This window comes from Phyllopteryx taeniolatus, chromosome 2 (genome assembly GCF_024500385.1).
Source record: "Phyllopteryx taeniolatus isolate TA_2022b chromosome 2, UOR_Ptae_1.2, whole genome shotgun sequence".
In the NCBI taxonomy this organism is placed as follows: domain Eukaryota; kingdom Metazoa; phylum Chordata; class Actinopteri; order Syngnathiformes; family Syngnathidae; genus Phyllopteryx; species Phyllopteryx taeniolatus.
The window spans coordinates 7,892,798-7,919,833 of record NC_084503.1 but is presented as its reverse complement, the minus strand read 5'-3'; the positions used below and the strand labels follow the sequence as shown (position 1 = coordinate 7,919,833).

The following is a 27,036-nucleotide window of genomic DNA, read 5'->3' as shown; positions in this document are numbered from 1 at the left end:
TTGTTTCACTGTCGAACGGTTTCACTGTGTTTCTGCTGCTTGTTCTTTTCCCTGCACCCTAATCTCAGCAGCCTCGACAGCTCCTTTTTTGGAGGCAGTAAAATAAACGTGCGCGTGTGTGTGCGTGCAGACGTGTGAGTGTGCATGATGGTGTTAACTGGGCCCCCAGGTAAGCCCGTCCCCTCCACCGAAGACAGTTCAAGCAGTTTAGATTAACACCAGACACAGACTAAATATGAGAAAGGTTCTGTTGAACAATGAACAATGATAACTCCAAAGTCACAGTGAAATGAACTGAAATGTACAGATTCATACCTCATTGGTGAAAGACATTTTTAAATTGCTTAGCTTGTCAGTGTCAATTTGTTGCTAACTCTCCTTGTGGCGCTAGAGCATAGGTGTCAAACTCAAGGCCCGGGGGCCAGATGGGGCCCGCCACATCATTTTATGTGGCCCGCGAAAGCAAATCATGCTCGTCGACTTCCGTGATTCATGCTAAAATCTGGACTCAAATTCCAAATTGTCATCATAATAAACAATAATGTTGAAGATATTGCATGTTTCTGTTACCAAACCCTTCTTCTACAGTAACTTAAACAATACTTGGACAAACTATTATCCTTGTCCTCTGATTTCAAAAGTAGTTATCCCTCAATTTGTTGTGTAATGGTAATAATATGATTTGGTGATTAAACATTTCACTGTTCTAGCGGCCCTCTGAGGGAAATCATAACTAAAATACGGCCCGAGACAAAAATTTGTTTGACACCCCTGCTCTAGAGTAAAAACATCAGCTTTAGACCCGCCACACACCAAACCGGACTGACTGTCTGCCGCGCAGTGTGTGGGCTTTGGTCACTAGTTTTCATGAGGCCGACCGTCAGGTACTAGTTTTGTTATGATTAAAAACTTGAACCGCTGGCTGATAATGGTGGATACTGGATACTGGTGATCAGTAATGCCATATCATATCACATGAGCTTTCACATACCAAGTATACGCTTCCGGGTATGAAGTGAAATTTAGCCCGCCGCAGCCGTATGTTTATGATTGTATATTTACTTGTGGATGAAAAAGTAAAGTGTTGGAGGATCTATGTTTGGGAAATGCACAAATACAAGCAATGAATGGAACCAACTGCCTCTCAAAAATCCACATGCACTTTCCTTTTATTTCTTGCCAGTTTCCTTTCTTTGTAATATTATAATATAGATATAGCGGCCACGGCAAACCACTTCATCCTTGACCATCACACCATGTTGTCTGTAGTTTAAAATAATAGATTACAGTGTATGTGGATTCTAAAAACATTGTTTCTGGATAAGAACACCAGGGATTGCAATTTTTCAGTTGCAGCGAGTTGGTTATACTGTACTTTATGTGCGAGGGTCAATTGCCTGATGTGCGGCAGGGAATCACCAACTGTATTTGTTCCGCAATTGTCCAGTTCAGTCACTTTTGGCGTGCGGAGGACCTTACATAAATATCTCGGGGGCCCAAGGGCTAAATTGTTAACATTTGATTGATAAGGAGACCTGGTGAAAATATGTTTGTAGATATACTTTTAGATAGGTAGATCAATCCATTTCATCAGGAAGACTAACATCAACCTTTCATTTGGTTTAAAATCTTTTCCCCGCTGCTAGGGAACTCTCTCATTTCTGGTAAATCAGCAAAACCTTGGAATTTTTGACCCACTTTCCATTGCTGCATATTCACCAACATTCCTGAAAACCGTGATTGATATCAGTGAGCGCTTAATCTGAACCAGAGGAGTGTGTGTTGGTTTTATGATGATGCAGCACACTGAAGGTGTTTGACTGAATCCACACAACTGCTCCGGTTCATTTTGTGTTGATATATTGAACATAACGTTATTTCTTAAAAGGGGATTCGGTCAATCAATGGGTCAACACTGGGCTCTTAACAAAACGTTAGCAGTATTATAATACATAATATAATATTTAATGTTAAAATGTATGCATATGGCGGCACGGTGGGCGACTGGTTAGAGGGTCAGCCTCACAGTTCTGAGGACCGGGGTTCAATCCCTGGCCCCGCCTGTGTGGAGTTTGCATGTTCTCCCCGTGCCAGCGGGGGTTTTCTCCGGGCACTCTGGTTTTCTCCCACATCCCCAAAACATGCATCAATTGGAAACTCTAAAAATTGCCCGTAGGTGTGAATGTGAGTGCGAATGGTTGTTTGTTTGTATGTGCCCTGCGATTGGCTGGCAACCAGTTCAGGGTGTACCCCGCCTCCTGCCCGATGATAGATGGGATAGGCTCCAGCACGCCCGCGGCCCTAGTGAGGAGAAGCGGCTCAGAAAATGGATGGATGGATGGATGCATATGGAATACATACATTTTGCGACAAATACCCATCGTCATCTATTGTTATAATTTAAGTTCCCAGAGATCAGACGTTTTCCCTTTCGGGTGGGTGTCATCTGCAAATAATATGTCAATGCACTATAAATGGGCAAAACAAAGTTTATTTTTTTATAATTGTGTCGTTGTGGTTGAGGTTTAAAAATGTCAGTGTAGTATGTAGTTTCACTGCTACTTTGTAGTGTGTATTGGACAACAAAAGTGTTTCCACATCAGACCATAAAAGAACTGCACTTTATAGCTAAAAAAAAAAAAAATCAGAAATTATAATTTTGCAACATCAAAACATAATGCTAAGTAACAAACCAATGAAAGGACAAGGACTGCTTCTTGCATTCTTCTCTCTCATCCCGATGTCCTTTCAACCTCTTGGAGAAAGTCATCACAAAAAAATCAAGAGGAAGAGACCTTCCGGGCAACTTCTGTGGTTTTACAATCGTACTTAAGCAAATTAGAGTCTACTTTATTGATCTCTACCTTACTCTTTGGATACTTTGCAGATGACATCAGCACGTGAATGAAGACTACTAATGAAAATAAAAATGTTCAGCATAAAGTAATGGAGTTGTAAACCAATCCAAAATTGTCGACTTCAAACATTTTAAAACCTTCAGTTGTACTGTATAGTTTTTGTTGTTGTTGTTTTTTACCTGAGGAAGCACTACTAATGTCCCCCCCCCCGTCAGAATGGTTGACTGACTTTCTTTAAAATTTACTCCAGAGCAATGATGGCCAGGTGATAGCCTGCAGGTCAAACAGGTGATAGAGAATGGGGCTTGGCTTTAGCCTTTGGGTGAACATGTTTGCCGAGGCACCAAAGACAACCAGATACTGAATATTTGCAGTGTATTATTTTGTTGTTCTAAATGTTGTTGCTCAGACACAGAGAAAACATCAAAGAGGTCTCTTTAACATTTTTTCATAGTTGTTTTGAAATAATAATACAATTATAGTGTTGTTAAGGAACCGGTTCATACAGTATGTGTACCATGCACAGCGTGTTACTATGTGATTATGAGTTTGTGAAAAATGTTTGAGTCAGTGTCGTATTAAACCTTTATTTCCTCCGGTAGGGAGGAGGTGGAAACCTTGAGGATACATTCTTATGGATGCTTGCTATTAATTTGGCCATCAAACACTCCTCTTTCCGGAAAGCAACCACACCTCTTGTAATGCTTGAGGCGTAGGACAGATTGGTGTCTTCCTCTTAATGGGTCTTTCTCCGTATATCGCCACACACTACTTCACAATAGATAGACTGCAAATAAAGAACACAAAAATAAAACCCAATATAAGTATAATCAGTAAATAAGTCAGTATTACTAACAGTAAGTCATTCTTCTGCATAAATTCAATACTGAGGTTGAGGAACGCTCTTGTACATGTTCAGAATGATCAGGGATTATTCAGGATAAGACTGAGCCGGCCCTAACTATCAATCTGTTCCTAAAAATACACCTTCCTGACCAAAACTTGAAGATCGTTCCATAGGAGAGGAGCCAGACAGCTGAAGGATCTGCCTCCCATTCTGCCATTGGAGAATCTGTTACCTAAAAATGGGTCTGACCTCTAGGAGTGCAGTGTTCGAGTGGAGATAAAAAGTACTGTACAGTAGTATAAAATATATTGACTAGGAAATCAGTTTCGGTTGCTGAAAGACAAAAGAGCAGTTCACTTTTTGTCAACTGTACAACAATCCATCCATTTTCTTCTGGTTATCCGAGATGGGGTCGTGGGGGCAGTAGCTTTAGCAGTACAACAATGTGGAGACAAATATTTATGATGGAATATAACACTAAATTTCTAACCATCAATAATAGGGATTCATTTAAAACCTGCAACCTGTAGAAAATGCACTGATTTGATTTTCCATATCTTATTAACACATGGGGTAAGATATAATTTAACATAAATGTGTTCTTGCCTTGTAATAGAACAATACTGTAAACCTGAGGGTCAGTTGAAACTGTGACTTCCATCCACCATCCATCCATTCATTTTCCTCTGCTTGGGTCACTGGGGCAGTAATCTAAGATGAGAAGCCCAGACTTCCTTCTCCCCAGCCACTTTGTCAAGCTCTAGCTACCATTCCCACTATACACCATTTTGATGTGCTCTTCTTCCTCCTCCATGGCCTCACCAAGCCCCTCCTACGCCCAGGTTTTTGCCTCAGCGACGACCTGCGTTCCGATTGGCTTGCCGGTACCTATCGGCTTCCTTCCTACAGAGTTCCACAGGCCAAAAGGGCCCAATAGGACTTCTTCTTCAGCTTGACAGCATCCATCACTGCGGTGTTGGTAAAGTTCATTTTCTATACAAACTAGTTCAAAGTTCAGTTCACCGGTCCAAAGATGAACTCGTTCATAGTTCTTTTTTTTTCGATATGTTGCTGAAGGGATATTACCCTCAAAATACTGGCATTTCATTTTCCCATTGTTGCCATGCATTCAGTCCACACCAGTAGCCAGCTGAAGCTTTCACCCTACAATCTAAAAAAACACGAGGGAAAACTTGTTACTTGACGAATTCAAGCAAAAACAGGACTTTTGTCCTTAATGTGCAAACAAAAACATGCAACACATGAAAGGACATTGATAACTTTGCATTCCTAGCAGCTCTGGCTGACTATATTAACAAAATATTTGATCTTATGTTTTCTTAGATTACAACACAAATTCAATATTATCACAGTGTGATCATATAGTGTTTTAACTGAATAATTCTGATACAAATAATTTTCCAAGTAATCAATTTTTACAATTATGTACTGTATTACAAAAGAACCAAGGAACAGATTCGCTCCCGTTTACACAGTGTCCCTGAACGCACCACGCACACTCACACAGCTGCTGCATGCCTGCCTAATGTAAGCACGAATGGCAGCCGCGGCCGCACTGAACAGTTGCCAAATAGAGCGTTTATTAAGGCTCGTACATAGTGTGTTCAGCCGGGTTTGCTCCAAGCAATGACTCTGATCTTTTCACTTTTTCAAAATGATTATTATTATATTGATTTATGATTTCAAATTACATAGTTTGGTCCAAGGTGATTCAATGAAATGATGGGTTGACTGCACTGTTTACTCCGGCCAGGCATGTGTTTATTCCAGTCTTCATTTGAAAATAGTCACATTATAGTAAATTTACTGGGTGATGGGAAAACGGCTGCCTTGGTGGTCTGCTCTTCCAAGGGAACCTGCGTCTGATGGGGGTCTGATTTATGAGATCTGATGAAGAATATTTCCATGCAGATTTACTTTTGCTGCTGTCACTTTTCTAGTTACGAGGGGAGGAGGGGCAAACAATGATATTTGTGTTTAAATGTCGACTGCTGGCTACACTCCATATTTAGGCTGAGAGTTTAAAGCGGTGTATTTGGTATGGACAAAACGTATCATCCATGTTGTAGTACCTTTCTTCTTTGAAAGATGGAAAGAAATAAACATTTTATTTTCTCTCAAAATAAAACAGCTTCTACAGAACAATACTCTTGAAATGATGCGGGCAGCGTGGGTTCAGTTCCCACTCAGTGACAGTGTGAATTGGTTGTCCGTGTCTATATGTGCCCTGCGAGTGACTGGCGATCAGTTCAGGGTGTGGTCCGCCTTTCGCCCGAAGTCAGCTGGGACAGGCTCCAGCGCCCCGTGACCCTAACCAGGATAAGTGGTGTTGAAAATGGATGGATGGTTGGATGTAGCCCTGTCATATTGGAATGAAAGTCTAGGCTACACCTTTTTCAAAGCCTCTAGGTGGCATTGGCATATTAGAATGAAAGTGTACACCTTTCTCATAACGTCTAGGTGGCGGCGGCATATTTAAATGAACGTTTTTCATAACTTCATAACTCGATGGCGGCATACATTTACATTAAAATGGGAAAAGTCTTTTTCATTTTCTCCTATACCTATGTATAATGCGCACCGTTGATTTTTGACATTTTTTTTGGGGGGGGGGTGCGCATTATACACGAGAAATTATGGTATTGCTTATCAGAATCATCAGAATCTTTATTAGCTAAGTTGAAAACACACAAGGAATTTGTCCCCGGTAGTTGGAGACACTCTAGTACGACAGCAAAGAAGCTTTTTAGGATAAAATATACATTTAGGACATAAAAACACAAGTACGGAGAGTCATTGAGCAATATAAGCGTACCAGTAATGTGGAAATGCTGATTTGCAATTGTGCAAATGATGCAGTGAGTTGTCAAGTAATTTAAAGTGAAGAGTAGTGCGACAATTATGATACAGCGACAATTGTACAAATGGTGCAGTCCTCAAGCACCTACAGTAGGTGGCCAGTAGTGATTAACAACAGTTATGCAAATAACGCATAGACGAAGCTACAGCAAAGAGTATGGTAATAATGTCACTAGAGAGATGTCACAATGTCACAATTTTCACATTTTTCATGTGAGCAAGTATGTCTATGTTTGAAAAACAAGTAATTGTCAGTCTTAGAAAAGATAGAAAATCGACCACAGACATTACACAACCTTTGGTCACAGCCAATACAACAATACAATGACTGTCCTGAAGATGAAAGAAACCACTAATGTCTAAACACTGTGGAAGCTTTAAAAAAAAAAAAAAAAAAAAAAAGGACCAACAAGAGCTGTTAGTGACATCAACAACAACCTCTAGAGGGCAGGAATGAAATACAGGAAAAGAAGCAGCTATTTAAGCACATAGCTACATGACAATTTTTTTTTAATAAATAAAAATTGAAAAAACCTGTAACATTCCAAAAAATCTTACAATTTGGATGAAACATATTTCTTACAGGTTACCTTGTCCAAATTTGTATTATAAATCTTTCTCTATGTAGCTGGTAGCACTATTGTTTGTCCGAAAAGGGCGATACCAGTTGTGATCAATCTCACTGGACTTCCAAAGGGTGGACGTTTTAGGTATCTATATTCAGTTCCTGACGTAATGCATTGTGCCTGAAATACAACACACCCACTCACAACCAGTGAGAGTAGACAGTTCAACTAGTGTGTGTGTGTGTTTTGGGTTGTGTGCGTGTGTGTGCGTGTGTGCGTGCATTCGTGCGTGCGTGCGTGCATGTGTGTGCGTGCATGCAGGTCATTCTTCAACGACATGCATGGAGATAATTTTACAAGTCACTGATATGACATTTCCTTGAGCTCCAGGATATCTACAAGGTTGTTTGTTTTTCAGGTTAGCTACAAATCAATCATTGGCATCATCCATATTAGAACATATTTAAAAAAAAAAATTTATATTAATATTATCATTGTCTTATATTGAAGGTCAGACATTGTCAGGGTTTTCGTCATTCGAAATTCATTCAACAACATTCATCATTTGGTGTTTGTTTTCATTTATGCATTTCTGAAGGTGTTGATGGAAAATGGCTTCCACTCTCTCCGAAATTGTTCTGTTGATTTGGGTCCAAATCATCCAGTGTCTATGCGCATACACACGTGCCTTGAGGGGTTCCCTCAAAAAAAAGAATCACACATGGGCAAATCAGGGCACCAAGGGGGCCAAGGAGTGTCAGCAAACCTGGAGATGAGGTGGTCACCGAAAATTGATGCTGTGGATGTGTGGGCCGTAGCCCCATGCTGCTAAAACCACACGTCAGATAGGCACGTGTCTTCGTTGCAATTCAGGCACAAAGAAGTTATTTATCATCTCAAAGTAATGTTTGGAGGTCAAAGTAACACAGATCAAACAAGACCAAAGACCACAGACCAAATCAACAGAGCAATGTTGGAGAAAGTGGAAGCGAGCTTCCATCAATCCTCAGAAATGCATCAATTTAAAACGGACACCACATGATGGATGTTGTTTTCCACACTTGATTGTGTGAAATGCTATTTCAATACGAACACATTGATGTCAATAAAATTTGATACAGATACAATTTATTATTTTGTGAGTTTTTCAAAAACATCTATCTGTCCTTTCTGCCACACCCTATATCCTGTTGCACAACTGAAGACGAACGCCCTTTAACAGTGAATCTCTGTGTCGGAACTGTGCAATTATCATTCTGAATTTTCCGCACTGGGAATACTTAAGGTCTTTGAGTCATTAGGGAAGCTTTTTAAGGCTGTCTTGACACTTATATTTGGTACTCTTGTCTGGACCAAAGGAATTAAATTAAATGGTACTTCTTGAGTCACTCACAAAACAATTATGCATGGTTACAGCCGGTTGTTGTTTTATGGCTCTCAAAGAGCTCCTGAAATTGATTCATTAAAAAGTTCCAGAAGTTCCTCCTCACACGCACACGGATATGTTCTGCAAGACTCCACCACTTCAAGTAACGTGGTCGAGATCAACACAAGATCAAACCAGAAAAAAAGTTTGTGTGTTGTTCAAGAAACATTTTTGCCCTTGGCTTCTTAATTGAAGCAAAGTGAAATGCATCACTACAAACCATGTGAGAGTACTCTTCTCTCTTATTGGACAGCAGCAGAATCAAAGGCGAAAAGCAAATCAAAATAAAAAAAAAAAAAAAGAATTAAGGTTGTCATTTTAATTAGGAGTCACTGATGGTGTATTGGTACACTCGCCTGACTTTGGTGCAGGCAGCGTGGGTTCAGTTCCCAATCAGTGACGGTGTGAATGTGGGTGCGAATGGTTGTCCGTGTCTATATGTGCCCTGTGACTGACTGGCGACCAGTACGGGGTGTAGTCCGCCTTTCGCCCAAAGTCAGCTGGGATAGGCTCCAGCGCCCCGCGACCCTAACCACGATAAGTGGTTTTGAAAATGGATGGATGGATGGATTTTAATCAGTAAAAGGAACAGTGCTAATTGCCACAACATAAACCAACATTGTCCTGTATTGAAATATTTAATAATCATTTGGAATATCTAGCAGGTTATACTACTCCAGCAAATAGCTGAATGCAGTTTAAAGACTCTGCAAAAGGACCCCGGAAAATATAATATAAACTAAAATAAAATATCTCCCAAATAATTTATAAAAAATCAATTAAAAATAAAACCAGCGGTTGACCAGCTGTGTGGGTGTGTCCGGTGAATGCTCCCCTTCAGCAGTCAATCAAGTATGTGTGTGTGGCTTACACAGCCACAAGATGACTGTTGCCGTGCTTATTAAACAGTTAGCTTTCCGTGATGTGTCGCTATAATGGGGATGCACACGCGACAAAAAAAAACAAGTGAGGTGGCGACTTCTTGGATGAGTCGATGCCGTACCGGCAAGCTGGCTCCCTCATTAGCTTGCTAGCCACTTAGCTTGTGAGCTAGCACACGTAATAAACACTTACAGTATCTTTGTGTTTCCTTTGTGAGAGCCCGTGGGGGGCATGACTGTGGCGAGTTGGACACCGTTGCACTGGACCGCGGGCAGCTAGCCGCTGGCGGGCGGCAGGGGAGCCATCGGGTTTGCCGCAATGTTGCTCCGAACTTCATGCACATGGCAGAGACACTTGATGGCCGACTGTACGCTGTAGTGGTAGAAATTGTAGTGGGACGTTATTATCAATAAGGAAGTGGCAATTGCCACTGAGGGCGCTCAATATTTACATAGCGGGGGAGGGCCGACTCACGCTGGGACCTGATTGCGTCAGGGTGCCCCTGTTTTAGCCCCTCCCCATGGTGAATTGTGAAAAAATGTTAAATGATATATCTCAACAATTCAGTTGTTTGCATGTTTTCAGCACATACACTAGATTGCCAAAAGTATGTGCTCACCTGCCTTGACACACATATGATTTTATCCCAATTTAAATTCATATGGTTTAATATGATGTTGGTCTAGCCTTTGCAGCTACAACAGCTTCAACTATTGTGGGAAGGCTTTCAACAAGTTTCAGGAGTGTGTGTGCGGAATTTTTGACCATTCTTCCAGAAGAACATTTGTGAGGTCATACACTGATGTTGGACGAGAAGGCCCAACTCTAAGTCTCTACCCTAATTCACCCCAAAGGTGTTCTATCAGGTTGAGGGCAGGACTCTGTGCAGGCCAGTCAAATCAAGTCTTTATGGACCTTGCTTTGTGTACTGGTGCACAGACATGTTGGAACAGGAAGGGATAATCCCCAAACTGTTTGATTGTCCAACATCTCTTAGTACGCTGAAGCATTCAGAGTTCCTTTCACTGGAGCTCAAAACTAATATTAACTTTGTGGGAACAGTTCGGAGATGGCCCCTTCATGTTCTAACATAATTGTGCATCAGTGCACAAATCAAGGTTCATAAAGACACAGATGAGAGAGTTTGATGTGGATGAACTTGACTGGCCTGCACAATCCTGACCTCAATCCTACAGAACACTTTTGGATGAATTAGTGTGGAGAATGAGAGCCAGGCCTTCTTGTCCAACATCAGTGTGTAACCTCACAAATGCGCTTCTAGAAAAATGGTCATAAATTCCCATAAACACACTCCTAAACCTTGTGGAAAACCTTCCCAGAAGAGTTTAAGGTGTTAAAACGGCAGAGGGTGGACCAATGTCATATGAAACCCTATGGGTTAAGAATGGATGTCACTTCAATTCATTTCTGAGTCAAGGCATGTGAGCAAATAATTTTGGCACAATAGTGTATCTTTTAACACATTAAAAAACAGAAAAATGGCTTTACTTGGTCTTTAAGGTGATGTTACAGGTGAGAAGACATTTTTTTTTTTTTTTACCAATACCTCCATGAGGTTTTCTGGGGAGAACTACTAAGTAACTTACTCACTCACTCACTCACTCACTCACTCACTCACTCACTCACTCAAGCACTCACTCACTGTCTGTCTGTGTCTGTCAATCTATCTATCTATCTATCCATCTATCTATCTATCTATCTATCTATCTATCTATCTATCTATCTATCTATCTATCTATCTATCTATCTATCTATCGATCGATCTATCTATCGATCTAACTAACTAACTAACTAACAAATGGTGATGAAAATATACAGTAACATTCTTTGTACAGGTAATAAATGTCCCAGCATGTTTACATCCACATTTTTTGTACCCTTTTGGTGATTCAAAACAATTTGTTTATCTATCTATCTATCTATCTATCTATCTATCTATCTATCTATCTATCTATCTATCTATCTATCTATCTATCTATCTATCTATCTATCTATCTATCTATCTATCTATCTATCTATCTATCTATCTATCGATCGAACTAACTAACTAACTAACCAACTAACTAACTAACAAATGGTGATGAAAATATACAGTAACATTAATAAATGTACAGGTAATAAATGTCCCAGCATGTGTGCATCCACATTTTTTGTAACCTTTTGGTGATTCAAAACAATTTGGAAACACTGGCTTTGAATTTTCAGAAGTAATTGTATTATTGTCAAACAAACCAGAAACCAGACTATAAAAATGGTTGCAGTGAGAAATTCTGTACAAAAATAGCCCCCATGTCAGCCATGTCCTTGTAAGGAAAAACAAATTCAACTCAAAACGTATTTCACTACTCAATAGATTCAAAGTTTATTTTGTCAAAACAGAAAAACAAAAGCACAAGTAATACAAGAAAATCATAGCAGTAGCAATAACAACCAGACCGTGTTATGGAATGTGTACAATGTTCCTCTTAATGCACAATTCTAAAACTCAAATAATCCTGAATGCTTTGTTTTATTTACTTCTGTCTTGTTTTTTTTCCTCCCCTGTACTTTGCTGAAATAGTCAAGCTCTGCTATTAAAACTTCTGAAGGGCTAAAACCCCTTAAGGTTTGTGACACCCATCAACCCACCCCCTTTAGCCCGCATTTGGGTTCACAACCGTGAGGCTGAAGATTTATGGACGCCCTATTATAAAACACCTGAGGACGTGGGCATTCTGATTCCTGCACTGCATAATAATGTCCTTTAGATGAACAGATAAATAGGTAAGTGAACAGTGTTTAACTGAGCCTTTCAAGGTCTTACAAGGTCTGACATAATAAATGAATGAACATATATGAAAAATGTAAGTCTCAATTGTTGTGATGTCACGACTCGGCGTCGACACTTACAGTTATTTAAATGCAACGTGGACGTCTCCACATGCTTAGGCATTAAATCATAATTGAGCATTAAATCCAACCGATGTGTGGCGATGGCAACAATTTGAACACAAAAAGGGCATGGGAAGTGAGTTTTGGGTGTGAAAATTTTACAAATCCGACATTTTTACGCCTCTGAGATGTCAGAAAAGACTGCCATGGAAAAATACTTTATCCGTCATAATATAAAAATAATTGTTTTATTATACTGTATGCCAAATAGAGGTAAACCGGTGTTGTTGATACAAGCAAAAGCAAGCATGGAAGCATGGAAGAATGTATACGTTAAATGCACATTATGCCCTGGATAAAAGTACAAATCCAACATCACATGCTTCAAATAAATGAGGAGACATTAACACCAAAAGATACAAGGACAGTGCCACACGAGCAAACAAATAAGTTACACGAACAGAAGTGTTCAAAGTATAATGGTGGACAAGCACATTCAGGAATTTTGGGGGGTAGGTACTCAAAACGTATTCATGTAATTAAGAAAAAACTCAAGAGTCGCTGATGGTGTAGTGGTGCACTCGCCTGGCTTTGGTGCGGGCAGCGTGGGATCGGGATCACATTTCCACTCAGTGACGGTGGAAATGTGAATGTGAATGGTTGTCCGTGTCTATATGTGCCCTGCGACTGACTGCCGACCAGTTCAGGGTGTAGTCTGCCTTTCGCCCGAAGTCTGCTGGGATAGGACAAGAACAGGACAAGGACAAGTTGTATGAACTAAATGCCAAGTTGAGTTGACATTGCATTACAAGTCCAACCAACAAACATGTATTTCTACATTTGGTCTCAAACAAGGAAACATGAGTTTTTCCAACTAAGCCTATTAGTTGAATCAACATAAAATTTTAAGGCAGCCAGGTTACTTTTTCAGAAAAAGTTGAACTCACTGACAATCTTAAGTGTGATCAATACCTCCAAATCGCATTATTTGTCAGCTCCACTAATATTTTCTAAAATGACTGATTGGAATACATAAAGACATTACTTTGCTTTTGTTTCGTTTTTTCCACAAATAACATTTGATCACAAATCTATAAATTCATAAAACAATTAAAATATAATTAAAAACATAGCAAATTTAGAGGTGCTTTGAACAGCTGCACTCCAAAAATGGTGAACATTTTTTAGAAGTATCCGAATCTTACAGTGCAAGTAATGTCTATGTATGGAGAACTGACAATGCATTGACACTCATTTTGGCGTATTATGTTGATATTTTTTTTATCTGTCTCCTTCAATTTTTAATCTCTTGTCAACAAATGCTGTTCTCTCACTCCCCTGTACCTTCTTTATTCTGGTAACGTACAAAGACAAACAGAAAGAGCGAAAGAGGGAGACACTCTTACAGCATATGGCCAGGTATTTCAGCTATGCAATGTTTACCACAGAGGAGTATCAAGTCAATGAAAATGTTAAAAAAGAAAGAAAGAAAGAAAGAAAGAAAGGAGGCTGCAGAAGTCACAGGAGCTTTAAACAGATGTGTAAACCAAGACTTGAACCGAGTCAGGTCTCATTTAACAGTTGCAGTCCAAAAATTGATAACATTTGAAGTGATCCCACCTGTCTTTATCCATAAACAACGAAAGACGGATCACTTGAAGAGATCTGATCAAACTGTTTTTATTGCAGAATCTTGTTCTTGTGCAAGAACTTTGCATGAACATGTCGCACCAACATCCATGAAAACTTTCTGGCTTATCGCAAAGCTGTATTTCAGTCCCTTTGGATAGTCAATGTTGAGACGACTATCCAAGAGGCCAATTAGGACAGCAAAGGCATTTGGAGCACTTTTTAGCTGACGGATGATGATTTTTGTCCTCCAGTATCACTGTAACATCCAGAATGTCTATGAGCCTGTCGCCATCCTCAGCTTCTCCGGATATGAAGAGAAGGCCTACATCGACCCCTCTTGCTATTTCCTTCCCCGGATCAGAAGCCTGAAGACAGAAGGTGAAAGCACAAGAATGAGGTATCCACATTGCAATATTCTAGGCCGCTAATTATCTGCAAATGAAGCCAAGGCCCTTATTTGTATAGCCGGTTTTTACAAGGGGTTTACACGGCATCAACGCATCCTCTCACCTTAGACCCTCATATCGACAGAGGACAAAACAAAACACGCTCACCTCTCTGTCTCTTTCTCTGCTGCTGCCTGCACTGCTGTTGTTAACACACACCTTTCTCACCAGAGCAATCAGCTCATCTACTTTAGCTGGACAGCATCCGTTACCCTGACTGACCTGTTGACGATGGGTTTTGTAGTCTTTTAATGGCAGCCGTGATGGGTTGTAAATCCTTTTTGCAGCCACCCAGCGGGAATGTATTTCCCCTCTATGGCTGTGTTTGGAATGTCATGCCAACATACTATTAATACTAAGTATGATGTCAAATTGAGTATGTGATGTTCACTCTGTAGTGTATGCATGAAATTCCCGGATGTGAACGAGATACTAAGTATGATGTCAAATTGAGTATGTGATACAGTGTGGGAGAAATTCTCATATGTAAATTGGATTATTGAGAATTTCTGAGTATATGGTGGGAGGTTTTTGCACATAATCAGCTGCCCGAAAATGCATTGTCTCTCCGGGCTACATGAAATGCTGCATTATGGGACACCAAAAGCTGTTTGGTGATAAATTTGGTTATAAACAACCTCCGGACTATCCATTATCCCTTTCATATTTAACATGTAAGGGAAAAATTCTGTCTATATGCCTTTCTTAGTGTGCCGTTAAAAAGTGGTATGTATATGTATGACACTTTAAAAAAGTTCGAGGGATCCGCTCTTGTTCATTGTCACACATTTAACTCGATAATTTCAAAATATTCAGATATGTCGCCAAACAAATACTTCATAGAGCGGTAATAGACATTGTTCCAACACACTTGTGAACATCCATCCATCCATCCATCCATTTTCTGAGCCGCTTCTCCTCACTTAGGGTCGCGGGCGTGCTGGAGCCTATCCCAGCTGTCATCGGGCAGGAGGCGGGGTACACCCTGAACTGGTTGCCAGCCAATCGCAGGGCACATGCACACAGACAACCATTCGCACTCACATTCACACCTTCGGGCAATTTAGAGTCTCCAATTCATGCATGTTTTTGGGATGTTTTTGAACCATTTAAACATTGCATAGAATGGCGAACTGCACTTTTAGAAATGACCCAAATTTTACTTACCTCCTTATGTCGACTCCTGATACTTTGTCTGGGCCTCCTTGTAAAAAAGAATGGCCTCCTTTCCAGGGGGCAGTCTTGACCGGTCTCGACATGTCGGCTTGTGTGGGTTGTTCCGGGGAGTTTTGCAGGGGCTACTCATATTTAATTGAGTCAACTCATCAATCTGATTTACCTGGACTGCTCCGATGTAACTGATGAGTTGACAATATTGGAACTTAATATTTCAAGTTGACCCAATGATTTAGCTACTTTTAGTTGGACTGATTCAGAAAAATGAGTCGAGGTAACAAAAAAAAAACAAAAAAAAAATCTTTTTTACAGCGTAGCAATGACGTATTTTTCAGTGCCGTTACTTTTGACAACAATCATGTGATGCCAAAACTTAATGGCAAAGTTCTGGCTCCACAGAGAAATTATAGAATATGTAGACGTCCAAATATGTCATATTAAGTGAACAGTGTAAGACAAGTTATTCAATAATAATAATAATAATAATTTAAAAAAACATCCATGAATACAATGAGGAGTAGTAGAATACGAAGAGTAATTTGACAAGTTGTGTTGTGGGTGCTGGACGGATGCGTCTGGCTTCTCCTCCGGGTGGGGCGTGGGCAGTTCTGGGGTGGGGGGCGGTGATGTAGAGGAGGAGCAGCTGGACTTGGTTCAGTCTGCAACGACTGTGTCGCAACCTTTCCTTCTTTTCTTTGTTCCGTACGAGACATGAACAGTTCTGATGAGGAAAATCGGTCGGGTTGCGCCGGAGTAAACGTGGGCAAAAGGCAGGACGCGGTGCGGATCAGAGGAGTTTCAACTGTCCGTCAAGTGTGAGTTTTGGGTCGGAAACAGGATTATGGATCAGGGTCGACTTTTTTTTTGTTTTTGTTTTTTTTTGTCTTCCTAAAAATATGACTGTCTAATGTTTTTGTCTCCATGGAAGTGGGATGTTTTAACTCCAGTTGAGTCATCCTTCCCTGAAATCCTGTATTGATCGGTTATTGATCATCGGGATGGCCCTTCTGCTCCTGCTGGCTCTCTTGACTTGTGTGGACGCCAAAAGCGCGTTCCCGCTCAGAACCTCTTATAATTTATACGCCGGCGGACACGCGCACGCGCAAGGTGCCCGAATCGCCAGCAGACACAGGTAAAACGACACATATGCACGGATTTTGCACGGAAACTCTGCTCTTCTTCGTCTTCTCCAAAGTGTTTTCTATGTGTAGATTGAGGTCAGATGCCAGAAAACACAGTTCAACGACCATCCTGTCAATTGAAGAAACGTTGGGTGGAGTTCAACATTTTTGGGTACGGGTGGTTGAATGGAAACATCAACAGGTGGACACACGGGAATGCATCCCACAACACATGAGTGCTGCGGGTAAATATTACATAAATCACCTCCAGTGTTGTGAGAGGTAAATGGGTCCACCTGTTGATGCTCCAATTGTCCTGTGCTCAAAGATGTGAACCGCACTTGTTAGCAGGTCGTTACCTTCTCAAAGTTGGTGCCTGCTACATCACCGTGTTTTTATATCCGTCTCGTATACTGTATTATCACCGGTTTTGTAGTGACAAGAACCCTGTATTAGAAATGTTTGCATAATTGCATCTCCGTTGACAAAATGCACCCAAAGTATTTGATCCGGGCTATTTCACTATTTAAACACTTTTGTTAGGGTATCAACTGCAGTGATCACATTGTTGATTTGTCACAAATCCATACAGCAATAGGAATGAGCACAAAATGTCAAAAACATGACAGCGTTTCCCTTTCATATGCCATGTGGCATCTTGGCACTATGATGTCGTATTATGACATTCTGCCTACACACCCTACAATGTAAACGCAAGCCATGTCAGGGATTACCGTTTTCAAATCATCTGAGGTGAATCCAGTGGAAGTGTACTTGTACTTAGTAGAAACCTCCCTCGTAAGTGCAGCCATATGACCCAGAAGTTCCCATGTTATCAGATTGCTTAAACAAAGCCGAGCTCCTAAGGAAAGTGTTTGGATGGTAGGCTTGGTGTGGCTCGGTAGAGTGGTTGTCAGGCTCCTTTGTTATAGCCCAGTGGTTCTCAAACGTTTTACAAAAAGAACCACCTAAAACAAATACTCGGCTCTCCAAGTACCACCATATGAACCAACACTGAAATACAGTAGTGTCGTGGGCACACGGGTTCAGCAAAAACAAGGCAGCAGTTTTATTCCTAAAACACATATTTAATGTTATTGTAAGCCACTGTAACATTATGCACTGGGGGCGGGGGGGGGGGGAAACAATGATTCAATTAAAACATTATTGCACATAAAAGGTCAATTAAAATTTCATGAGAATTAATGTTTGAAAACAAACAGTTCAAATATAAATGTAAATGCAAATGTATTGTCTTTGTTACATTATGCAGATATAGATAAAAATGTTGGTTAGATAAGTTTTAGTGTGGAATAACTAGGTTCGTCTTGACCCCATAACACACCTTGAACTAAAACAAGACTGTGAGCCAGGCCCTCTCATTTGACATCAGTGACCTATGACCTCACAAATGTATATATATTTTTTTGTCTTCTCAGTGCAGATGCTAAAATGAATTGTATTGGCTCCATCTTCATTTCCTGTATTTGTAATCGTGTATAAAGTATCTTTATGACTTCATGTGGTGACAGGAAGGGCTCTATTTTCGTTACTGGCATAAATCCGAGCTGGCGGGTGGCGTAAATCTGCAGTTTTGGTAATTTCGCAGACGAACGTAAGCCGGCGTATTTAAAACAGGGAGGTCTGCGCTGCTGTGGGCGTGAACACAGTCTATTTCAATCATGTCCAATCAAAGCGGCTCCTCTCATTCCCTTTAAATATGGGGCAATGACAGTCTCGCATGGAGGCGTCTCTGTACGGAGGAGGACGGTGGGTAATCGCAGCCATCCACGCATGACTGGGGCGTTGTCATTGCTCCTAACCCTAATGTCAAGACACAATGTAAGTGGGTACACCTTTATTAAATACACAATGATCTGGTGATAACCGCTGGTGACTTAAATATCTCAGTTGACCTCATGTATATATCCCCACCCCTGATCGCTTGTGCCCCCTCCCCCATAGCTTTGAGGTTATTTAAAAATATATAATGCCGATAATAATAATAATCATAATAATAATGGGTTCAACGAATGATTCAAAGGGTTTGTTGCCCACTGTTCTCATATTTATGAATGGAATACATACGTCTGACATCCACCACCTCGCCTATCTGTCTGCGTATGCCCCGATCAAATGAACCAAAATCGCTACCGACTGCGCCGGATTTAGACGTGGTCTCAGCAGGCGGAAGTTTGTCACCAAACTCTCACTACAGCGGGCACATGTCAAACGACGCACCTGCATTGACTTCTCAAATTGGCAAACGCGCAGCGAGCCTTGCGATTGCACCAAAATCAAGATATGGCGGATTTTGCGCTCCGCCACAGATGAGCCGTCTGCGAAAATAGAGCCCAAAATGTTGAGACAATTGACAAAATTAAATTATACATTCAGCCTTTGGAATAATTTCACATTACGCTTCCTCTATTTTCACTTATTCTATTGACATTAAACAAACATGGATTTTCAAGCAGCCCCTTTTTCTTGTGAAGTAAGGGAAAAATGGAAATAACCTATTAGATTGTTTTGTTACAGTATTTTTTTTATGTTGAAATAATAATAATATGCAGTGAAATTATGTGTTCTCCAGTCTGCATGAAAAGTGGGTGCAGCTTTTATGTGTCTTAATGAGGGAGGAAAAGTGAAGTGAAAAAATAAATCGTTTCATACTATTAGAACAACACAAAGGACATATCGCTGTTGGTCTGTCAGAGGTTAGGCATGATGCTCAAGACTCTGTGTTTTCAAAATAACTGGCAATTGCATTGCACAACACAAAGATCCAATTCATACACTTGCAGGCATGCAGGCAAGGGAGAGATGCCAGAATGATGGTGCAGTTCAATGTTGGCAGGCCACTGAGCATTTATAAGGTATAGTAACGTTCTCAAGGGCACGTGCACAATGCTCAGAAATGAGACTAGTATCTTTCCAACAAGCTATCCCATCCTAAAATGTATACAACATCATTAATTGAACCTGCAACCCTCTAGTCCACAATCAAAGTCAAACTAAGCTACTTTCTGCCCCCCAGATTTGGGACTTTACTGAATCCAAATGACTTTTGTTGGCATGTCTATTATTGTGTATTTTTGACTATTGTTCTTCCTTACAATGCAGTAAGTACATCATAACATTCAAAGCAGCAATAAGTTTCACAGTCATGTGGGTGGTTAATAAGTCCATGAGCGTTATTGTTGATATTGCATTCAATGACTATTTAGTATTGTATTCAGTGACTTAATTGTAAACTCCTCTTCTCAATTATTGTTGGAGCCTGGGAGCCTCCATCCATTTTCTATTCAACTTATTCTGTTCAGTCACAGCCTAGTTGGAATTTATCGCAGATTTAGGCCGCATTTCCACGAGACAGTTTCAAAATATTGCAGAACGGTTTCCTTTTGATCCCTCATTGATATGGCGACAAACCTTTTGTGAGTAAAAACACAAACTGAACAAAATGTAACTCTAAAAGTGGAGGTTTTAGAAAAATAAGTTATAATGAGCTGATGATGTACACATGTGCAAGTGCGTCACATTCATTCATGAATTGTGGAACAGCGCTGTTGTTGCTTGTTGCGCTAGAAATCAATCCATCCATTTTCTAAACCGCTTGTCCTGCTCTGGGGCCTATCCCAGCTGACTTCAGGTGAAATGCGAACTACTCGCTGGACTGGTCGCCAGTCAGACACAGGGCCAGGGCACATATACAGACAGACAACCGTTCACACTCACATTCATGCCACCACTCAGTGGGAACTGAACTTGCACGCCGCCTACATTGAAGTCGGGCGAATGTACCACAACATGCTCTAGAAATGAGCTTGAGAAAGTTTCCTCATCAATGTGTACATTTACAGGGACCCGCAAAGACTCGTTTCCATAACCAAAATTTTCCTTAGTCGGTTTTAAAAATACACATTTAAATCACAGGCGTCTTGAGAGTGCTGTAGCACCCCTATGTGTTCAGAAAAGGCCACTCTGACAGCTACTTCTGTTTGACCCAGTTTTGTGTCCGCTTTGTCCATATTTGACTAAGACCGCCCCCTTTCCTCTGATTGGTTGCCTCCGTGTAGAAGACCCACTTGTGAGAGCACACGTGTATATTATGTTGACAGCGCTGGCTCGGGAGCAGAAAGGGAAGGCGACGATCTTCTGTAGTGACGTAGATAAGCTCTAGAAATTCGAATGACCTGATTTCAGGCTTCTCGGCAGAAAAACATCTGGCACTCAGGAATACGCGGACGATTTTGATTCATATTTCACATTTTTACTGAGGCACCATAAAGCCAATATAACATCCCAAATACTAGAAAAAAGTTAATTTGGTAAAATATGGGACCTTTAAAGCCAAGGTGCTACTGAATAGCTTATTCACTACCATAAGCATTTCAGCACCCTAAACCTAGATTCTAGAATCACCCCTACTTTCAATGTTATGGTTTAATGTTATTCAGTACTTTGTGTTGAAACAAAGCCAGCTTCTTGTTTGCGTGTCATACAGTAGGCATGGGAACTTTAACAATTAGTGAAAGCAGCCTCTCCAATCTTGTGACCACTGTTTGAATGTCTTAACACCACAACATACCAGTCACATAGGTCCTTTTCTTGCCTTTTGAGTCTTGGGACATATACAGTAAATCATCTATGATGTCATGCTGCTGTGCGTCATGCTTAAATGTTCACTGCATTGCTCTTTATGGCAAGTAAAAATCTAGTGGATATTTGGTTATCCTTTTAGCCAACACAGTTGGACAGAACTTTGCTGTAAAAGGTGTGGCCTGTCTGGATATCTGCAATTTTCTGTGGTTTTGCACAACAGTTAGTCTGCCGAGTGGATGTGATTGATAATAAGACTTCATCATTTACAATCCAAAGCAGCCGCATGCAGTAATGTTGGCACAAGTAGTAAACTATTAAAATTATTATGGTGTATAAGAGAAGGTGATGTCATAACTGGCAAACAGCACTGAATAATGTTGCCAAGAAGAGCACTGATAATTGTCAACAACAGAATGTCCATGGTGTAAGGAACAGCGAAAACAATACAGTAGTTGGTGACAGGCGTTTTCTTGAATCTTTACACAGACACACACGCCCACGCACATATGCTTGGGAAATTACCTAAAAAAAACACATATGAAACCAAAAGGTAGTATTTCACTACAGTGAAACGGCGACATCCTGCATTCTGTTGAAGGACTTGTCTCATGCACATTGCTTCACTCCAGAGATGATTTTTTATTTATTTATTTTTTTTTTAAATGGTCAGTAGGAGGTGAGTTAACATCCTGAGCCACCTGTAACAGATGTGGCATAAATCCCCTCAAGCCTGTAATGTTGACAAAAGAGGTCAGGGGCACACACGCTGCATTCCATCCAATCTCCCTCCCACAAATCACTCTATATCACACCTATCTTTGCATTGTGTTTCGGGATTTTATGACATCCCCTAAATGTATACATAAAGTTTGTTATTAAGCACTACCTTTTCCTGAACACAAAAAAGATGTGACATACACACACACACACACATACATATACATATATATAAGTGCATATGTGTTACTTACACAAATTTATTTTAACTGAATTGACCAAAGTTTCACATTTGTAAACATAATGTAGTTGTACACTTACCGGTAAGTTTGCTGTATAAATAAGTACACTATAAGTTAGGAGAAATAGAAGAAATAGAAGCCTGAAAAGAGTTCATATCTAACAGTGATTGTTGTAACTGATATATTTTGGAGAGATGAAGCAAACAGTTCTCTCCAGCTACTCATCCTGCAAAACTATACTTCCGAGTAACATATTAATGGCAAATCCGACGGTCTCAAATGAAAAAGGGCATCCTAGATATTTTCAAGCCAAATTATCATGCTGCACAAAGTGAAAAATCCTGCAAATGTATGATTCATGCTTTGAGATTTTTAGACCACCCCACCCATCCCCCCTTCACATCATGGGGAAAACATTTGCCTAAATGATCTTATGATATTACCACTCTTCTGTTCAGCTGCCACAGAAGTCAGGAGGATTTGGGAGGACATGGAGGAGGAGAGTGAAATTCTAAACACATAACAGGACCTTAAAGCCTGCGCTTCCAGCCAAGTGCAATATTTTTTTTTAATCGGAATTTAACAGAACGTGGACGTACAAATTAATCAGTTTCTGCAAAACTAAAGCTTTTATTACTCACATTTACAAACAGACAGTTTGTGATGAATGCAAGTAAAATGACAACTTCCTTTAATGCCATATACAGTAATTCAATTTATAATGCGATGTGAATGTAAATGGTGTCAAAACGTGCAAACAAGACCATGGCAGGAAGACTCACTTCTATAACATTTTGTAAATCTCCTTTGAATGTCTTTAATTAAAACACAACTCTGTCAAAATGGTGTATCGAAAGTCCTTGGCATAAAATGAAGGTTAAGACACCTGGAGTAAATTGGGCTTTACACGATCAGGATTTTTGGGGCCGATCAGCGAGTTTAAAAAACGGTAACCGATCACCGATCCGATCACAAGATGGAGCTATGTGTCTATTTAAATGACGTGTTCATTTACTGTATATACTTGTGTACTGTATAAGGAGTATCTTCAAAAGTATTCTCTAGCATTTTAGACAAAAGGTAAAACATTAATGAGCTCTAGGATTGGCCACTGACAGTTTCAGTCAGGTCAAACCAACATTACAACATGACAGAAATAATGGGTGCTAACTTGGTTTAATTAAATTACTTTATTGTAATTAAATTACTTCGCACAGACCGAAACTTTAGAGTATGATTCGACAGAACGCTGGCACGTTTACGTACAACCGTTAGTGCTAGCACTAGCTTGCTAGGCTACGGAACGTTTTGTTGCCTGCTTTTTAAAAAAACAAAACTTTATTGGCGGTCAGATATTTACAGTACTACGTCAAAAGACACGCGACAAGGCTAAAAATAAACTAGCTTTTGGATTCAAATATACTGTACACGATGGCAACGTGGAGTAAATATCTTTTGCGGAGCCGATCAATGACGTAATTGATCGGATCGGCGAATTGTGACATTAAAGCCAATCAGCACAAAATACTAATTATCGGCCGATACCGATCAAGCCGATCAGATCGGTGTAAAGTCTAAGACTAAGACGATATTTTATTACAGCTTCTTTAAATGACTATATTACATATCCATCCATCCATTTTCTGAGCTGCTTATTCTCACGCGGGTCGCAGGAGTGCTGGAGCCTATCCCAGCTATCATCGGGCAGGAGGCGGGTTACACCCTGAACTGGTTGCCAGCCAATTGCAGGGCACACATAAACAAACATGTTTTTGGAATGTGGGAGGAAACCTGAGTTCCCAGTACATGTGGAGAACATGAAAACTCCAGCATTTTAATCATACGCATATAAAAATATGTCCCAAAATGCATTTATTAAAACAATTTATATCAATGGATTTTAGTCCATGACCGAATCCAAAAACAGACACAGACGTGAATACTGTTAACTGGAAAGATGCATTTAATTGTATTTCAATGCAAAACAGAAGAAACAAAAACAGTACAAAAACAAATGAAATAAAACAAACATTCCCTGGTCAAAATTCAGTAGACCTCAACTTAAAGTTCCATTTCAGGATTTAAATGCCATTTTAGGACACATTTTTCAGAACTGTATTGCCTTTAAATGGTTAAAAAAAACAATTCAACAGAAGTGCACATCTTTCTTTTTATGGAAAAACAACTACAAATTTAAATGGTAATTCGAAAGGCCTAAAACTCCAAGTAACCTGAGCAAATATTTTTTTGTACATTTTAGTGCAAAAAATAGCAAACCCATTGGCCTCACAATACCTCCATGACTACTTCCTCTCCCTCTCAGTTGCTAAGACAAACTAGCCTTTTCACATTACCAGAGCTCAAGGCAGCTCACTTTTTTGTAAAGTTGTGACCTGCAAGTGAGATCAGCCTCTCACATGGAACAGAAGTGGCAGGGCTTATCAGATACTTGCGGACCAAGACAGGCAGATGTGGATGAGTCCCTGCTTGACTGAACCACCACTGGAGTGGGCAGTCTGTTTAGCTGATGGTGGATTCTGCTCTGTACAAATTCTGGGCCCTGCTACACAGGGCTTCCTCATTTGGATCAGAATCTGAAGAAATTGGAGAAAGAAAGAAGCTCTTTTTCTTTGCTGGCTCCTGTGTGGTGATATCCTTACACTGTTCCTGCAGTAGGGCCTCAAAGCTGGTCTAAACATCTGTTCGCTCTCCATTTGCAAGACATTTTAAATCCTTAAAGCAAGCACAGTCAAACACAGTGGCCATCCTGAGCCATTCATGGTTGAGTGAAGCTTGTGAAGGTTGTCTTGAATTTCACAATGTAGGTTGAGTCGTCATCTGAGACCTCCATGATGCAGTACAGGTGACGGAGAGCAGGTGAAACCACTGAACATGAGACTTGTGTATTACCTCCAAGGAGTTCAGTCAAAAATCTGCTGTAGACAATTCAGGAAAGTAATTATTAATCTACAAAATAACTGTCAAATAGAGAGCTTTTTAAATATTATTTACCTGCTTCTGTTTGTCTAAAGCAGCAAAAACAGTCTTTTGATTCTTCAGTAGACGAGAGATCATTCCCAGTGTTGAAGTCCAACTGGTGGCTCCATCTTGCATGAGTGGCTAATTTTTTGCCACAGTCTTGATTGCTCCTGGTGTAGTTCCTCTGTATTAGCAGGGGTGTGTTTAAAGTGACCCACTATCTTGCGACATTTTGCGAATGCATCACTAAACCCACTGTCAGCAAGGCTAACAGTGATGGCTCTTTGCAAGATGTGAGCAATACAAGTAATGTGTTGAAATGAGAGATGTCCGATCCAATTGTGGTTACATTTTGTAGAACTCCCCATTTCCCTGCCACAGAGAGAAAATGCTCTGCACAGTATTTAGCATAGTGTCTGGTGATTGTCTTGTGCGCAGCCAGGGCAAAAGACTATAGATGCCATGTCCCGTCTGTGACATCAGCAATGTGTGCAGTGACGCCGACTTTATTTGCATTACTAACGGAGGTCCAATGATCTCCGGTCAGAGCCACATACTGAGCTTTCTGCAATGCATCCAATTTTCCTTGTTTTTCTGTGTCATAACGTTGTTGAATTTTGGCTGAAATTTCTGCATTTTAGTTGAAAACTTGGATCACATGTCGCTCTATTTAGCACATTTTCTAATCCTTTGTCTTTTATTATTAATAGTAGTCTACAGTCCAGCGCAATCCACTGTCCGAGTGAATTTATAATTTCTCCAATGTTGACTTACTAGTTTTGGTCCTGAATCCGGTCACTTGCTCAAGTTTGGTTTGCTGACAACTCTTAGAACTTGTACCGTGAGTGCTAACGCTAACAGCTCCAGCTATTTCTGTGCTTGCTCCGACATGCTTCGCATTTAGATCATACCAGAGCGTTGAAATGCGCCCATGGTATGCAAACTCCTTTTCGCATAACCTGCACAAAACCCTGCTTCCATTAGGTACTTTTTTTTAATTAAATTTGCCTCCCAACAGTCCTTCATAGAGATGTGGTTAGCCAAGCTCTGACGCGTGCATCAGTGTATTCGGTGTACCAGGAAATTGTGCACTGACAGACAAAGGTTCCGCGTTTGTTTGGGAAGCAAACTGTGATTGAAATGCGTCCATATTTTGCAGGTACTATTTTCTTGTAATTAATTAATCGTGAGTAACGTGTTAAAGTCCCACCATTAGTTTCCATGTTTTTACTGTCACAACATTGTCACAGGTAAGGGTGAAAAAATTATGTAAACCTTTGGATTTAGTCACTGATTGAGCCTCCTTTGGCAGCAATAACCTCAACTAAAGGTTTCCTGTTTTGACAGATCAGACCTGCACATTGGTCAGGAGAAACTTTGGACGATTCCGCTTTACCAAACTGTTTCAGTTCAGTGATATTCTTAGGATGTCTGGTGTTAATCACTCTTTTCAAGTCATGCCACAACATCCATTTGGGTTGAGGTCAGGACTTTGACCAGGTCACCACAAACAGCATATTTCTTCTGTTGTAACCATTCAGTTATTGATTTACTTCTGTCATTTGGGTCATTGCATATGCTATCTTCTGGTAAACTTAATTTGGCAGACAGAGGATCTTGAGGTCCTGTGCAAAATTGATAAACTGGATGAACGGATGGATTTTTCTGTCAATGAAAGCAATAGATCCAGGCCCTGCAGTAGCAAAGTTGTCCCAAACCCTGATGACCCTGCCACTCTACTTCACAGTTGGGTTGAGGTATCAACTG

General features: G+C 40.4%; 1 protein-coding gene and 1 long non-coding RNA gene across 7 annotated transcripts in view; one reads left to right on the top strand and one right to left on the bottom strand.

The window, feature by feature from the left end:
* Nucleotides 1–16,258: 16,258 nt before the first annotated feature.
* The window catches only part of LOC133470150 (EMILIN-1-A-like), a 46,689-nt gene continuing 35,911 nt past the window's right edge, over nucleotides 16,259–27,036 (top strand). For 2 of the 6 annotated variants that reach the window (XM_061758203.1, XM_061758209.1), the window contains exon 1: nucleotides 16,259–16,737. In XM_061758203.1, coding sequence (XP_061614187.1) covers nucleotides 16,604–16,737 — 134 coding nt within the window. In that variant the 5' untranslated portion in view covers nucleotides 16,259–16,603. Of the gene's footprint in view, nucleotides 16,738–24,656; nucleotides 25,168–27,036 lie in introns of those variants that run through there. The other 4 variants (XM_061758174.1, XM_061758184.1, XM_061758165.1 and 1 more) reach the window with 4 other exon arrangements.
* On the bottom strand, nucleotides 22,897–26,379 carry LOC133470170 (uncharacterized). The gene is made up of 2 exons (XR_009785895.1): nucleotides 25,303–26,379; nucleotides 22,897–25,226 (listed from the first exon to the last, which is right to left on the bottom strand). It is a non-coding gene; the product is annotated as an uncharacterized LOC133470170 (long non-coding RNA).